At 34.5% G+C, this 17,320-nt stretch overlaps 1 protein-coding gene across 1 annotated transcript in view; it reads right to left on the reverse strand.

Moving 5' to 3' along the window:
- The window catches only part of CNTN5 (contactin 5), a 782,527-nt gene that overhangs the window by 305,465 nt on the left and 459,742 nt on the right, over nucleotides 1-17,320 (reverse strand). Inside the window, exon 8 of the mRNA XM_082683339.1 lies at nucleotides 230-411. Within this exon, the coding sequence (XP_082539465.1) occupies nucleotides 230-411 (182 nt within the window). The remainder of the gene's footprint in view (nucleotides 1-229; nucleotides 412-17,320) is intronic.

Raw genomic sequence — 17,320 nt, forward strand, 5'->3', positions numbered from 1 at the left:
CTACTTTCTATACAAAGAACCTGATAATTCCCCACTCATTTTTAGTTAAAAATATTTCTGTATATAGAGTAATTTTACATGATATTTTTCATGCAAAAGAAGTATGATTAAAAAATTATTACTTGGGTTTTTTTGGTACTACCTAACAAAGAATATTCAGTTCAAATTAATTTGCATTTTCAGTTTGACTCTTGGGATGAGAGCAACATGCTTTGCTGAGAGCACTTACTGTATACTTGTAACTGTCCACGAAAAGAATTTTTTCCACGTGAGTTTTCAGCTCTGCACTCATATAGGCCTGCATCATCCAGCTGCATGTTGGGTATTTCCAGGACTGCCTGAGATTTCCGCAGACGTGCCTTACTAGGAATATAACCGTTAACTTTCATCCATGTGATTGTTGGAACTGGGCTACAATAAGGAGCAAAAATGCAGTTAATATACTTTCCACTGTTAGGAACATAGATTCTATTATCTGGTAACTTAAGCACTTAATAGGCTGAGTGCTATAAAGTATAATCACAATTAAGGACCATGTGTTGGATGATGTACTTCACTTTCCAGGTGTATTGTCTGGGAAGTAGTCACACTCAAAGAAGATAGTTTCCTCTTCTTTCGTATTTCAGTAAAGCAATTCAGAGACAACATTTTATACATTTTAATACTCAAACTTTATTTAAAAAAATTAATTGAATGGTAAAGTAATTTGACAAAATTACAAAAGTAATGCATGATTATTCAAAGATATTAAACAAAAGACTCATGAACTAAATGAACTAAGAACTCTTTTATGCCCACCTCCACAAATATCTTCTTTTTGCAACAACAAATATAATTTGCATGTAATCTCCCACCTTGTCTTTATGATGCATATATGTAACACATATGATTAGTTATTTCTGGTTTTGTTTAAAAAATAAGTTGTGTACTTGATATTTTATAACTAAAAAATCAAATTCAAGATCAACTCCTGACTTATTCTAGTTAATAACTGCATATTATTCCTTACATATATGTATCAGACTTTAATGAGCCATCCTCTATAGTTAGGCATTAAGTGTAGTCCCACTTAATGTGTAGTTTTTTTCTTTCCTTTTTTTTTTTTGCCACTAAAAAACAATATTGCTATAAACAACCTTGCACATATATTACATACTATTGCTTTTATTTGCTGCAGCAGACATTTACAAAAGTAGAATTGATGGATCAAATGCCGTGCACATTTTTCATTTTAATAAGTACTGCCAGATTGTTTCTCAATAATATAGTAGCAGTTTCCATATCTATCAGTAATATATGAGACTGTTTCTCCATATCCTTGCAGCCATTTTATGTGATCAATCTGTTTAATTTTGGTCAGTATCAAAAAGTAAAAAATGACATTTTGTTGCTACTTTAATATTTCTCTGAACTCAAAGAAGATTGAAAATTTTTTAGACTTTTTTGGGATATTTGCATCTGCTTTTCTGTGAATTGTTTGTTTATGTTATTTTCCTATTTTTTCTTTCATTTTTTATTTGCCTATTTGTATTTTTAAAATTTATTTCTTAGCATTCTTTGTGTATTAGAGCCACTAAGACCTTGTTTCTCAGAAAAATTCTCCCTCAGTGTATTGTTAGTCTATGATGACATCTCTGATACACTTTTATGAACATTTTTGGGGGAAATAAACATCTATAGTTTCCTTCACAATATCTATTTTTTGTTTGTTTAAAAAAAAGTATCTGTATACCTGCTTATGTCCTTATTGTCTAAACTGTTTCTGGCTGTATATTGTGTGTGTGTGTGTGTGTGTGTGTGTGTGTGTGTGTGTTTCCTTTTGAATAGTTTGATCTTTAATCCACCTGGATAATATTCATGTGTTTCGTATTAGAGAATATAACTAATTGTTTTAGTACCATTAAAGTAAAACCCCTTTCTCTATAATATCTGGTATCTTATCTTTGTCACATAATTGATTTCACATACTTTTGTTTCAGGCTTCTCAGTTCTGTCCCACTCATTTATTTATTACTATCTATATTTAATGCACTTTACGGTATGGAGCCAGTCTACTTTTTCAGTTTGATTTCTCACTGCTTCCTTCCATATCTCCTGACCCAGAAACATATCTCTGTGTGTTTCCAATTATATCTGTTAAAATCCTACTAATCCTTTGAGACCCATCTTAAATGCCTCCTCTTCAGCAAAGTCTTTCCTTATTTGTGTAGTCTACAGGGATTTTTTTTAATATAAGTCCTTTTTTACTTTTTTTAAACTCACAGCTCTTACTACATTCTACCATAGATTATAATTGCTAAGTTTAACATTTTTTACACTAATTTTTCTTATAGAAGGCATAGCAGTGTTTACTATTATAAACAATTCTATAATAAACACCTGTGTATTTTGAACCCTTTTTTTGATTAGTTCCTTAGGAATAAGGCATAGAATTGAAATTTCTGAATTAGAGTTGACAATTTTTCTTATTTATTTAGGTAGATACACATACCCAACATCTAAGAGGATTGAAACTTGCAGTTTGGAATAACCTAATATTGGCATAGCATATCATTTTTTTAATATGTATGAGAATTTGTGATCTTTTTAAGTTAGGATTTTTGCATCTATATTCAAAGGTGAGATTATTTTCTGCTTATTAGGTTTATTGGTTTGTATGTGTGCTTACTTCTTGTTGGTGAGGGAGTTGTTGGTTTGCTTACAAGACAATTTTTTAAAGATTTTATTTATTTATTTGACAGAGAGAGAGAGAGGTCATAAGTAGGCAGAGAGACAGGCAGAGACAGAGGGGGAAACAGGCTCCTTGCTGAGCAGACCCTGAGATCAGGACCTGAGCTGAAGACAGGGGCTTAACCCACTGAGCTATTCAGGCACCCACTTACAATATTTTGACAGATTTGGTTTTAGTTTTGACACATTTGGTATCATAATGAAGGATGATATCTTAGTGAACATGCTAGAATAGTATCTTCTTTCTGACAGCTTAAGTAGTAGGGAAATGATATGTTCCTTTGGACACTGATAGAATTTTCCAAAAAAAAAAAAAAGTCACTTGGGTCTGCCACCATTAGTGAAGTTAGTTTTTCAATACTATTTTTAGTTCCTTCCAGTTTTCCTTAATTGTGTTGTGTTCTGCTTGTGCCAATCTTACCAATTCATGTTTTCTTAGAAAAATCAAGTATTCCATCCCTAATTTCAATGTTTTAGCAGTAAGTTGCTTAAATAATTCTTTAAATTTATTAAAAACTCCTTAATCATGAACAGTTGCTAATGGAGTAGTAGTAAAGTGTGGGTTCTCCAGCTAGACATTCTGGGAATAAAATGTTCCGCAACCATATGTTATTTAACATCTTATTTTTTCCCCTTAAATGTACAATATGGGGGAAATAATATGACCTATTTCAGAGAGTAGTTGTGAACATTAATTATTTAAATTACGGGGGGAGTAGTCAAGATGGCAGAGAAGTAGCAGGCTGAGGCTACATCAGGTAGCAGGAGATCAGCTAGATAGCTTATCTAAACATTGCAAACACCTACAAATCCAACAGGAGATTGAAGAGAAGAAGAACAGCAATTCTAGAAACAGAAAGTCAACCACTTTCTGAAAGATAGGACTGGCGGAGAAGTGAATCTAAAGCGATGGGAAGATAGACCCCGGGGGGAGGGGCCGGCTCCCGGCAAGCGGCGGAGCAATAGAGCACAAAATCAGGACTTTTAAAAGTCTGTTCCACTGAGGGACATCACTCGAGAGGCTAAACCGGGGTGAAGCCCACGCAGGGTCAGTGTGGCCCAGGTCCTGCAGGGTCACAGAAGGAGCGGGGGTGTCTGAGTGTCGCAGAGCTTGCAGGTATTAGAATGGTGAAGCCGGCTACAGAGACAGAGCCGAGGAGTGAGCTCTCAGCTCAGGGTTACCTTGAACCAGTCGCAGCCTGAGTGAGCTTGGAGTGCAGCTGGAGGCTAGGGAGATGGGAGTAATTGGGCACTGTTCTCTGAGGGTGCACTGAGGAGTGGGGCCCCAACCTCTCTGCTCCTCTGGGCTAGAGACTAGGAGGCTGCCATTTTCATTCCTGTCCTCCAGAAATCTACGGAAAGCATTCAGGGAACAAAATCTCAGGAAAGCAAACCAGAGTGGATTACTCAGCCCGGCCTCTGGTAAGGGCAGTGCAATTCTGCCTAGCGGAAAGAGACTTGAGAATCACTACAACAGGACCCTCCCCGAGAAGATGAACAAGAAATCCAGCCAGGACCAAGTTCACCTACCAAGGAGTGCAGGCTCAACACCAAGGAGAACAGCGGAATTCCAGAGGAAGAGAAAGCAAAGCACTGAACTCATGGCTTTCTCCCCATGATTCATTAGTCTTGCAGTTAATTTAATTTGTAGGGTTTTTTTTTTCAGTTTTTTTTTTCTTCTGCTAAATTTTTTAAACTTTTACCCTTTTTTTTAAATGTTTTTTAACTAGTTTATATCTAATATATCTATATATATGTATATATATATACATTTTTTTCTTTTTTATATTTTTCCTTTATTTGTTTTCTTTTTTTAAATTGTTTCTTTTTTTTTTCTGAACCTCTTTTTATCCCCTTTCTCCCCCTCATGATTTAGGGTCTCTTCTGATTTGTTTAAAGCATATTTTCCTGGGGTCTTTGCCACCCTTTTAGTATTTTACTTGCTCCTTCATATACTCTTATCTGGCAAAATGACAAGGCGGAAAAATTCACCACACACACACAAAAAAAAGAACAAGAGGCAGTATCGAAGGCTAGGGACCTAATCAATACAGACATTGTCAGATCTAGAGTTCAGAATGAGGATTCTCAAGGTTCGAGTCAGGCTCGAAAAAGGCATAGAAGATATTAGAGAAACCCTCTTGGGAGATATAAAAGCCTTTTCTGGAGAAATAAAGAACTAAAATCTAACCAAATTGAAATAAAAAAAGCTATGAATGAGGTGCGATCAAAAAATGAGGCTCTCACTGCTAGGATAAATGAAGCAGAAGAAAGAATTAGTGATATAGAAGACCAAATGACAGAGAATAAAGAAGCTGAGCAAAAGAGGGACAAATAGCTACTGGACCATGAGGGGAGAATTCAAGAGATAAGTGATACCATAAGACAAAACAACATTAGATTAATTGGGATTCCAGAAGAAGAAGAAAGAGAGAGGGGAGCAGAAGGTATACTTGAGAGAATTATTGGAGAGAATTTCCCCAATATGACAAAGGGAACAAGCATCAAAAACCAGGAGGTGCAGAGAACCCCCCTCAAAATCAATAAGAATAGGTCCACACCCCATCGCTTAATAGTAAAATTTACAAGTCTTAGTGACAAAGAGAAAATTCTGAAAGCATCCCAGGTAAAGAAGTCTGTAATATACAATGATAAAAATATTAGATTGGCAGTTGACTTATCCACAGAGACCTGGAAGGCCAGTAAGAACTGGCATGATATATTCAGAGCACTAAATGAAAAACATGCAGCCAAGAATACTATATCCAGCTAGGTTTCACTGAAAATAGAAGGAGAGATTAAAAGCTTCCAGGACAAACAAAAACTGAAAGAATTTGCAAACACCAAACCAGCTCTACAGGAAATATTGAAAGGGGTCCTCTAAACAAAGAGAGAGCCTAAAAGTAGTAGATCAGAAAGGAACAGAGACAATATACAGTAACAGTCACCTTACAGGCAATACAATGGCACTAAATTCATATCTCTCAATAGTCACCATGAATGTTAATGGACTAAACACCCCAATCAAAAGACACGGGGTATCAGAGTGGATAAGAAAACAAAACCCATCTATATGTTGCCTACAAGAAACTAATTTTAGATCCAAAGACACCTCCAGATTTAAAGTGAGGGGGTGGAAAAGAATTTACCATGCTAATGGACATCAGAAGAAAGCAGGAGTGGCAATCCTTCTATCAGATCACTTAGATTTTAAGCCAAAGACTATAATAAGAGATGAGGAAGGATGTTATATCATACTCAAAGGATCTGTCCAACAAGATCTAACAATTTTAAATATCTATGCCCCTAACGTGGGAGCAGCCAACTATATAAACCAATTAATAACAAAATCAAAGAAACATATCAACAATAATACAATAATAATAGGGGACTTTAACACTCCACTCACTGAAATGAACAGATCATCCAAGCAAAAGATCAATAAGGAAATAAAGGCCTTAAATGACACACTGGACTAGGTGGACATCACAGATATATTCAGAACATTTCATCCCAAAGCTACAGAATACACGTTCTTCTCTGGTGCACATGGAACATTCTCCAGAATAGATCAAATCCTGGGTCCTAAGTCAGCTCTCAATTGGTATCAAAAGATTGGGATCATTCCCTGCATATTTTCAGACCACAATGCTCTGAAGCTAGAACTCAATCAACAAGAGGAAATTTGGAAAATACCCCAATACATGGAGACTTAACAGCATCCTTCTAAAGAATGAATGGGTCAACCAGGAATTAAAGAGGAATTGAAAAAATCCATGGAAACAAATGATAATGAAAACACAATGGTTTAAAATCTGTGGGACATAGCAAAGGCAGTCCTGAGAGGAAAATATATAGTGGTACAAGCCTTTCTGAAGACACAAGAAAGGTCTCAAGTACACAACTGAACCTTACACCTAAAGGACCTAGAGAAAGAACAAGAAAGAAACCATAAACCCAGCAGGAGGAGAGAAATCATAAAGATCAGAGCAGAAACCAATGAAATAGAAACCAAAAACCAATAGAACAAATCAATGAAACTAGGAGCTGGTTCTTTGAAAGAATTAATAAGATTGTTAAAACCCGGGCCAGACTTATCAAAAAGAAAAGAGAAAGGACCCAAATAAATAAAATCATGAAAGAAAGAGGAGAGATCACAACTAACAACAAAGAAATACAAAAATTATAAGAACATACTATGAGCAACTCTACGCAAACAAATTTGACAATCTGGAAGAAATGGATGCATTTCCAGAGACATATAAACTACCAGAACTGAACCAGGAAGAAATAAAAACCTGAACAGACCCATAACCAGTAGAGATTGAAACAGTCATTAAAAAACTCCAAACAAAAGCCCAGGGCCAGACGGCTTCCCGGGGGAATTCTACCAAACATTTAAAGGAGAACTAATTCCTATTCTACTGAAATAGGAATGGAAGGACAACTTCCAAACTCATTTTATGAGGCCAGCATCACCTTGACCCCAAACCAGACAAGGATCCCAACAAAAAAGAGAACTACAGACCAATATCCCTGATGAACACAGATGCAAAAATTCTCAACAAAATATTAGCCAATAGGATTCAACAGACATTAAAAGGATTATTCACCACGACCAAGTGGGATTTATTCCAGGGCTGCAAGGTTGGTTCAACATCCGCAAATCAATCAATGTGATACAATAAATTAATAAAAGAAAGAACAAGAACCATATGATACTCTCCATAGATGCTAAAAAAGCATTTGACAAAGTACAGCATCCCTTCTTGATCAAAACTCTTCAAAGTGTAGGGTTCGAGGGCACGTACCTCATATTATCAAAGCCATCTATGAAAAACCCACTGCAAATGTCATTCTCAATGGAGAAAAACTGAAAGCTTTTCTGCTAAGGTCAGGAACACAGCAGGGATGTCCATTATCACCACTGCTATTCAACATAGTACTAGATATCCTAGCATCACCAATCAGACAACAAAAGGAAATTAAAGGCATCCAAATCGGCAAAGAAGAAGTCATACTATCACTCTTCACAGATGATATGATACGATACGTGGACAACCCAAAACACTCCACTCCAAAACTGCTAGAACTTGTACAGGAATTCAATAAAGTGTCAGGATATAAAATCAATGCACAGAAATCAGTTGCATTTCTCTACACCAACAAGACAGAAGAAAGAGAAATTATGCAGTCAATCCCATTTTCAATTTCACCCAAAACTATAAGATACCTAGGAATAAACCTAGCCAAAGAGGCAAAGAATCTATATGCAGAAAATGATAAAGTACTCATGAAAGAAATTGAGGAAGACACAAAGAAATGGAAAAATGTTCCATGCTCCATGATTGGAAGAACAAATATTATGAAAATGTCTATGCTACCTAAAACAATCTACATATTTAATGCAATTCCTATCAAAATACCATCCATTTTTTTTCAAAGAAATGGAACAAATAATCCTAAAATTTATATGGAACCAGAAAAGACCTCGAACAGCCAAAGGAATATTGAAAAAGAAAGCCAAAGTTGGTGGCATCACAATTCTGGACTTCAAGCTCTATTACAAAGCTGTCATCATCAAGGCAGCATGGTACTGGCACAAAAACAGACACATAGATCAATGGAACAGAATAGAGAGCCCAGAAATAGACCCTCAACTCTATGGTCAACTAATCTTCGACAAAGCAGGAGAGAATGTCCAATGGAAAAAAGACAGCCTCTTCAATAAATGGTGTTGGGAAAATTTGAGAGCAACGTGCAGAAAAATGAAATTGGACTCTTTCGTTACACCACACATGAAAATAGACTCCAAATGGATAAAGGACCTCAATGTGAGAAAGGAATCCATCAAAATCCTTGAGGAGAACACAGGCAACAACATCTTCGACCTCAACTGCCCCAACATCTTACTAGGAACATTGCCAAAAGCAAGGGAAGCAAGGACAAAAATGAACTTTTGGGATTTCATCAAGATCAAAAGCTTTTGCACAGCAAGGAAACAGTTAACAAAACCAAAAGAAAACTGACAGAATGGGAGAAGATATTTGCAAATGACATATCAGATAAGGGGCTATTGTCCAAAATCTATAAAGAACTTAGCAAACTCAGCACCCAAAGAACAAATAATCCAATCAAGAAATGGGCAGAAGACATGAACAGACATTTCTGCAAAGAAGACATTCAGATTGCCAATAGACACATGAAAAAGTGCTCCATATCACTCGGCATCAGGGAAATACAAATCAAAACCACAATGAGGTATCACCTCACACCAGTCAGGATGGCTAAAATTAACAAGTCAGTAAATGACAGATGCTGGAGAGGATGCAGAGAAAGGGGGACCCTCCTAAACTGTTGGTGGGAATGTAAGTTGGTGCAACCACTCTGGAAAACAGCTTGGATGGAGTTTCCTCAAAAAGTTGAAAATAGAGCTACTCTATGACCTAGGAATCGCACTACTGGGTATTTACCCTAAAGATACAAATGTAGTGATCCGAAGGGGCACATGCATCTGAATGTTTATAGCAGCAATGTCTACAATAGCCAAAGTATGTAAAGAAACTAGATATCCATGCACAGATGAATCGATAAAGAAGATGTGGTATATATACACAATGGAATACTATGTAGCCCTCAAAAGAAATGAAATTTTGCCATTTGCGATGATGTGGATGGAACTAGAGGGTATCATGTTTAGCCAAATAAGTCAATCATAGAAAGACAACTATCATATGATCTCCCTGATATGAGGAAGTAGAGTTGCATCATGGGGGGTTTAAGAGGGTAGGAGAAGAATGAATGAAACAAGATGGGATTGGGAGGGAGACAAACCGTAAGTGACTCTTAATCTCACAAAACAAACTGAGGGTTGCTTGGGGGAGGGGGTTTGGGAGAGGGGGTGGGGTTATGGACATTGGGGAGGGTATGTACTATGGTGAGTGCTGTGAAGTCTGTAAACCTGGCGATTCACAGACCTGTACCCCTGGGGATAAAAATACATTATATGTTTAAAAAAAAAATTAAAAAAGAACCACCAAAAAACAAAAACATAATGTTTGTTAATACCTTGACAATTTTTGGTGAGGAATCACACCCGACCTTTGTAGTAGTTATTTTTGGTTTAAGGAGTGGATTGAAAGATAGTAAAGGCTGATTTAAAATTAAAAAAAAAAAAAAAAACACACAAATTTAAATTACTACAGGCAGAGCAAGTGGGCAAAAACAATTTGCAATAATATGATGGGGATGTTTGTATTCCCTTTATAATTTCAGTGTTTATGTTTTCTCCCCAACTCCCAACCTTCCCAGGTTTTTAAATTTCCGATGTTTAAGAGCATGGAATTTGGGGAATGCAATTTAGGTTAAATACATTTGAAAAACAAAGATGCTATGCAATCTTAGGAAACTTATCTAAGTTAATGAATCTAATTTTCTATCTATAAAATGGATATATTTATTTGTTCCTTTAGAATGCAAATGACTTGAAGGTAGCAGCATTATTTCCTTTGTTCATCAGTATGTTCGCCATGTCTCATAGAATGCTTGGCACATAGTATTTAATAGATGTTTATGAAATAATGATTCTCAATATTATTTTGAACATTAAGTGAGCTATATTGTAGTAAATCACTTAGAAAAATACGTTGCAAAGAGTGGGTAAACATGTGACCAAGAGAAAAAAGAAATGGATATGGGGAAGGGCTAAGCTTCCCACTCTTTGCAATATGCTACATTTATTTGGAAAATTATACTTTTTTAATAATTTTCCTATTAATTTTATCATGCATTCTTAAAGTCTAGAATTAATATCTATCCTCCCCAAAGTCAAAGAACTTTAGGACATATTACCTCTTTACTCACTACTTTTTAATTATATGCTCTTTTTGATGCAAATTCCACCCAAGATTTATTCTGCTAAAATTTAAATTTCTTTAAAAATTTGGAAAACACTAACGTAATTGGATTACACAATTTAACAACAAAAAAATCAAAGCTAATTTTTAAACTTTTATCGTAAATAAAATATACCTTTTTATAGACATGTAACTTTCATAATAATTCATCCTATGTTTAGCCTCAAAGATTGATTCAACAAGTTCCAAAAAGCAGAGATGGTACAGCTCACTCTGCATATCAAATCATACGACATGTGGCTATATCTGATATCTGAGGACAAGACAGTCTTACATGTTTTATTATTAGCCATAAATAATAACTATATTGATAATTCAGCTCAAAAAGTTAGAACTACAGTATAAATGCACTGGTGTCTATTCTATCTTTCTCTTTTGCCTGGGTGGATATCAATGCCCAGGACATTTTGGAAGTCAAAGGCTGAAGATAGCAGAGACTAGGTCTTTAAATAATTCTGTAGAGGAACGTGTCAAGCTACTACTTTACCAGTGCCAATCAATAACTCTCTTCAGATTCTGTGTAAATGATATATAAATCTTGCTAAGCTGCTAATATTTGAATATTTGTTATACCTACTAGCATTACTTTACTAAAATAGAAATTAGCATAAAAATGGATAACTGTTGTAACAAGACATAATATATTTGGAACAGTCAGGATGAAAAAGATAAAGACTTGTTGGGGGGAATAAAAAAATGAAGACCCCATTATGTAGTGACAAAACAATCTGGTAAAGCTTTTATCTTTCATAATTTGGAAAGGTCATCCAAATGCTTACATAGGCTAGTGAAAGAGTTAGAAAATAGAATATTAAAAGTGTGTGTGGATTGTTACTAGCTTTATTCATCAAAGTATTAGGAAAATAAAAAGACATGAAGTTAGGAAAATACTGGATTAATTCAGCAGAATTAATAAGAATAGAAAGACTGCAAAATGTGGGACCATGGCCAGTAAAAAAGATTAATTGCAAAAATGGCCTTACTTCTCAATTACGTTCTATATGCACATCTTTTGCCATGTGATTTTGCAGACTTTATCATTATAAGACAGAGTCTGTTAACCAATACTTTGAACCTATGTTGACTTATGACTTGCTTTGGTTATTGGAATGTAGTTTTACAAGGATTTGTGTGCTTTTGATCTTTCTCTTGTTCCCTTGCCTTTGCCATGAGAACCATTTAAGTTAGCCTAAAGGAGAATGAGAGAACACATAGAGGAGGGCCACGTTGTCAAGGCATAGGACATTCCAGACCAACCACCTTCCAATGAACCTTAGAGCTGACATATTTATGAGCTAATTCAGCTGTTATCAGCTCAGTCTGAGCCAAATCAACAGAACCACACAACTATTTTTGTTTTGTTATAAATAATAAATAGTTATTGATTTAAGCTGCTAAGTTTGGGGGTGTTTTGTTATGCAGCATTGCTGTGGCAATACATAATTAATTAGAAATTAGATTAGAAAATCTCATTTTTTAATAGATCCTAGACAGTAGGAAATAAAAATAAAAAGTTATAGGATACCAGGGGGTCATTAAAAACCAATCCCATGGCAAAGCTAAGGGTTTTGGTCTTTCCAACCAAACATGACGTCTTCAAGGTAGGTGCCAGTATATAGAGAAAAAAGGCATGGGGACTTAATTATTTCTAGGGAATAACTTTGAATGAAGTTACAAGTACATGGAGTTGATGGGAAGCAAACAGGTCAGAAGCCAATTACATATTGAGTTAATTGCCAAAGAAACAAGGTGTCTGAATTTAAAGCAACAACAAAACAATGATTATTTGAGCCTTAAGACATTTTGGGTTTCCAAATGTAGACCAACAGGAATTTGAGCTACAAAATTTGAGCCTGCAAGGAGGGAATATTCCTCAATACACATTTCAATTATGACCATGGAATAAAAAAAAGTAAAATGTCAGAGTAGAGCCAAGATACCCTGGAGGGTAAACAAGACAATTTCTTCCAAAGAGTGGTACCAGTGTCTAATTAAGTACTCCCTCACTTCACCCCACATCCAAGGGAGAGCTGTTTTAAAATGAATGATTTTATAAGAAAATTTGTATTTGTGATGAAGTGGTGACTAGTTGGTTCTGCCATTCTCCTCTTTTCTGAATGGAATGTTTCCTGTGGATAATCAATTCTTGTTCAACCATATGTAAGGACACGGAATTTATCTTTTAAGTACATATGTTACAGAATCGGGATAGTCCATATCTGGACCTGATGGAGATCTGGAAATCTTGAACTCAAGTAGATGCAGAGATGAGATGGGATTTGGTTTGTCTCCCTTGGGGAAATGGTGAGTGCATTCAATGTGTGGGAAGAATTCAAATGTTCTTCAGAAAAGTAGACTGGGTAAGTGTTCAAAACACACATTTCCCTTTCTTCCTGGGTATGTAATTAGACCTTATTTTCTAGCAAACCTTAGTCAAGGTCATGTGCTTAAGTTCTGGCCAATAGAATAAGGAAAGAATGATGTACCAAACCCTCTACATGATTCTACAGTTTCACCTTTTCCCAATCAATCAGTGGTAACTCTTATAGAGAAATATATAGGAAAATGTTTTTATATGTTTGTAGGAATGGAGTGATTTTTCTAACAATATTTATAATATTGCTATCCACAAAAATATTGATATATTTGACTGCATTAATATTAACAATTTATTTTCATCAAATAATTTATTTTCTTTAAATCTGGATGAACTCATTTGCCACACAAATAACTGACAAAAACTAATAGATTAAATAAAGAATTCTGACAAATCTATAAGAAAAACAACTTGTAAAAATAAGCAAAAGATAAAAGAGGAAGCATACATGATCAAGAGACATGAAAATGCGTTCAATCTTATTAATGATTAGAGCAATGCAAACTTAGATCACAATGAAATTCCATTTTATACCTAACAGATTAGCAAAACCTATATATCTATATTTTTACTTACATGTAAGAACACTACAACCAGCCTTGAGGATTAACTTGTTTCAAGATAATACACTCCTTACCTGCTGACCTAAGTCCTTAGACTACTAGCAGAAAGAGTACTGGTCTAGGGGAGTGAAGGTACAAAACTTTCCCAGGCCACTGAGGCCAGCAATTCTATTTGAAGATGCCTTGACTTTCTGGTTAGCCTAGTAATGTTTTTTAGCATACTGTTTTTTCTTTTGTTTGTCTGTTTTAGGTCAAACAAATGGTTTTAATAACTTCCTTTTGTATATTTGTAGACCTTACCCTTCTTGTAGAAAGGACAGAGAACTCCTGCACATCATGAAATAAGAACCAAACCCTCCTCCCCATTGCACAACTCCCAAACACTGAGATAATATTTGTTATCCGGCAACACCGAGTGTGTACATAATCAAGAAATGTTGCAGAACACTGCCCTCCCTTTACTGACTAACTACCTTAGTTCCCATTATAAACCCCCAGATCAAGCAGAAACCTTGGAGCTGGCTTTTGGACATGCATTCACTTTTACCTTAGGTGGCTGGCCTCCTGAGTAAAGTTCAAATTCTTTTCTAGTCAAAACTTGTCTCTTAAATATTGTCTTCTCCAGTGAAAAGTAGCTGAACTTGGGGTTTCATAACACACACACACACACACACACACACACACACACATAGAGACATGATTTAAAGCAGAATTGTTGCTGAAGCATATAATAGGGTCTTGCTTTTTCATCCTGTCGGACTGGATGCAGTCTGTCTGTCTGCCTTTGGTGTGTTTTAGTGAATTTACGTTTAATATATTTACCTGAGATTGGGTTTAAGTTTAGAATTATGAGTTTTCTGTCTATCCCATATATTATTTGTTTCTTTTTTGCCTTCTTTTCTATTAATTAATATATTTTTTAATGTTTCATTAAAGTCCTCTATTGGTTTATTATGTATAGCTCGTGTGTGTGTGTGTGTGTGTGTGTGTGCATGGTTGTTCTAAAATTTGCAGTATTTACCTAAGAACATTTTACTAACATGTCTCCCATCCCATCCTTGTGCTACACTTATCATACACATTATTTCTACATACTTTATAAACCATCTAATATGTTGTTATTATTTTTATTTTATTAGAGAAAATAGTGGAAATTAGAAATTTGAGAGACTAAAGACAGTAAATTTCTCAACTAAAATTTGAGAAACTAAAGACTATAGGCATTTCCTGGTTTTCATTCCTTTGTAGGGATTGGAATTTTCAAATAGTTTTCCATTAGCCTAGAGAAATTTCCTTAACATTCCTACAGTGCTACTACAACAAATTATTCAAGGTCTTGTTTTTGTTTGACATCTTTATTTTTATTTCAGTTAGAAGAATATTTGCACTTGATAAATAACTCTAAGTAAAGTAGTTTTTTAAAGATTTTTTTTAATCATTGTTTTTAGTAATTAGTTTATGGTGTGCCTTGATGTCTTTTTCTTTGTGTTATGTTACTTGTGCTTCATTGAACTTCGGGGATCTGTGAAGTTGTATTCTTCAATAATGTGATAATTTTTGGCTACACTTTTCTATTTATTTATTTATTTATTTTGTTTACCCTTATCTTCTGGGATTAAATTTTTATATATGTTAGATAATTTAGTTATTGTTTCACAGATCTCTTAGCACAATTCAGTTTTTTGTTCTCTATATATACTGTATTTTGTATAGTTTATTTTTGTTCTTTCTTCAAGTTCATTAATCTTTTCTTCTGTAATTTTAATCTGCTATTAAGCTTATCAGGTAAATTTCTCATATGAGAATAATCATTTTTTGATATTCCTTTCTTATATCTAGATTTCCATATTTTCTCAATAAAATACAAAATCACTAAACAGTTATTTTACATAGCATCTTTTCCTTCTGTCTCTAATCTTTCTATCACTTCAAACTTAGTTTGTGTTTGGAGCTTATAAATAGAATTATAACTTACCTTTAATTATTTACCTAAGAATACACTACCTCAAATAGTCACAAAGTCAAAATTGCTATTCTACATTTTCCTAAATTTTTCATTTCTCAATTTTCAGTGGTATTCCATTGACTTTCTGACTCCTTCTTAAAAGATATTTAATTTTCTTAACTGTAATAAAATCTCAATTCTTATGCATCCCTTCATTTAATCTACCAAGGAAAGAAACCCAATATGAATAGAAATAGAAGTCTGTGGGATGGGGATGAGTATATCCAAGATATGAGATTGCAAAGAGCATGAGAAAATACTTCTGATATTAGGGAGACAAAACTGTTTTTGATGACCAAGAAAAAAGGAGATCTAATAGGGAAAAAATCTAGAGAACTTCACTATATGCCAGACCTGTATTGAAAATAAAAATAAATAAAATGAATGTCTAATGCCTTAAGAAATCCATAACTTTAATTGAAAAGACAAAAAATAAATGAACCAAATGATTCAAATACAAGAGACAGTTTGAAAACAAGACTATTTATATTAGACTGGCAGGTGTGGGAAAGCAGCCCAAAGAGATTACACATGAGGTGAGCCTTGAAGATGAGGAAAATTAATCTAGGCAGCAAAGTGTATTCTTCGCAGTAAAATTCATGTACTTGAGCACAGAAAACTATGAGATAGCATGGCAGATTGGTGAGACTTCTCATAGCTTGATATGCTACATTGAATGATATATGCAGGAAAGCACTGGCAAGTTTATGGGAAGCAAACATTTTCCATTAAAAAATAAAGGTATCCTCAAATTATGAAAGATTTAACGCTGTTTCATTCCATGTTTGTGTTTGTCATGTCTTAAAAGTTGGTATCCTAAAATGTTTGCCTCTGAACTTTTATAACCTTGGAATGTGAATATTTTGAAAAGTATTGATGGAGTGGTTGAAAGCTTATTTGGAAAGATCTCTGTATGCAATAATATACATATGCTATTGTGAAATGAAATAGTGATCATGGGTCTACTGGCAGTGCTCACTTTTTACAGGTATTTTGGATACCCCATGGTCATTTACTTTGTCCAAGATAACTTAAGGGAAATCAAATATTTTTGCTGCTTTCAAATGACTTATTTGTAATGAAAAATAATTCATTCATTTTTGTAAGCATGTAAGATGTTTAAAAATTATGCACACAATAAGATTTTAGTCTGTTTCCTATTATTATTCAAAGCAAATTTCTTTTCAACAATAACATGAATGTGGAATTGTTTGTTAAAAAGGACTGAATTTAGCTAAACTGAAGGGATAGGTAGAAATGTCAGCTTTGATGGTAAGCTAAAGCACAGTTAGATTTTCCCCTATTTTAGTCTGTTGAAATTATATCTGTTCAACTATACATTTGATTTTCATGTAGAAAAAGCAATGCAACTTAAAAAAAATAAAGGAGATTTTTTCTAGTTAATGTTATACTGAGGATGGCTTTATTCATTTGGCTGAAAAATATCTGTTAATAACAGTAAAAGATGATGTGATGCTGCATTGAAATTCTGAAACAAGCTTTTTGTTATGTACCATTGAAGTGACAGGGTAAAAAGTGCCTCCAAATGCAGTTCTAGAAAGTAAAGAAAGTGTTGGATGAACTTTGGCCATTGTGACAGTCATTAAAGGTATTTTTTAAAAATCATTTTTATACATATGATAAAGTAATGTGTAGAATCTGTCAAGGCAGAAAGAATACTTAGCTGTAAAGATTTAATGATTTGAAAGGAAAGTATTCCCCAACTGCA

Source organism: Mustela nivalis (genome assembly GCF_964662115.1).
Source record: "Mustela nivalis genome assembly, chromosome: 9".
In the NCBI taxonomy this organism is placed as follows: Eukaryota; Metazoa; Chordata; class Mammalia; order Carnivora; family Mustelidae; genus Mustela; species Mustela nivalis.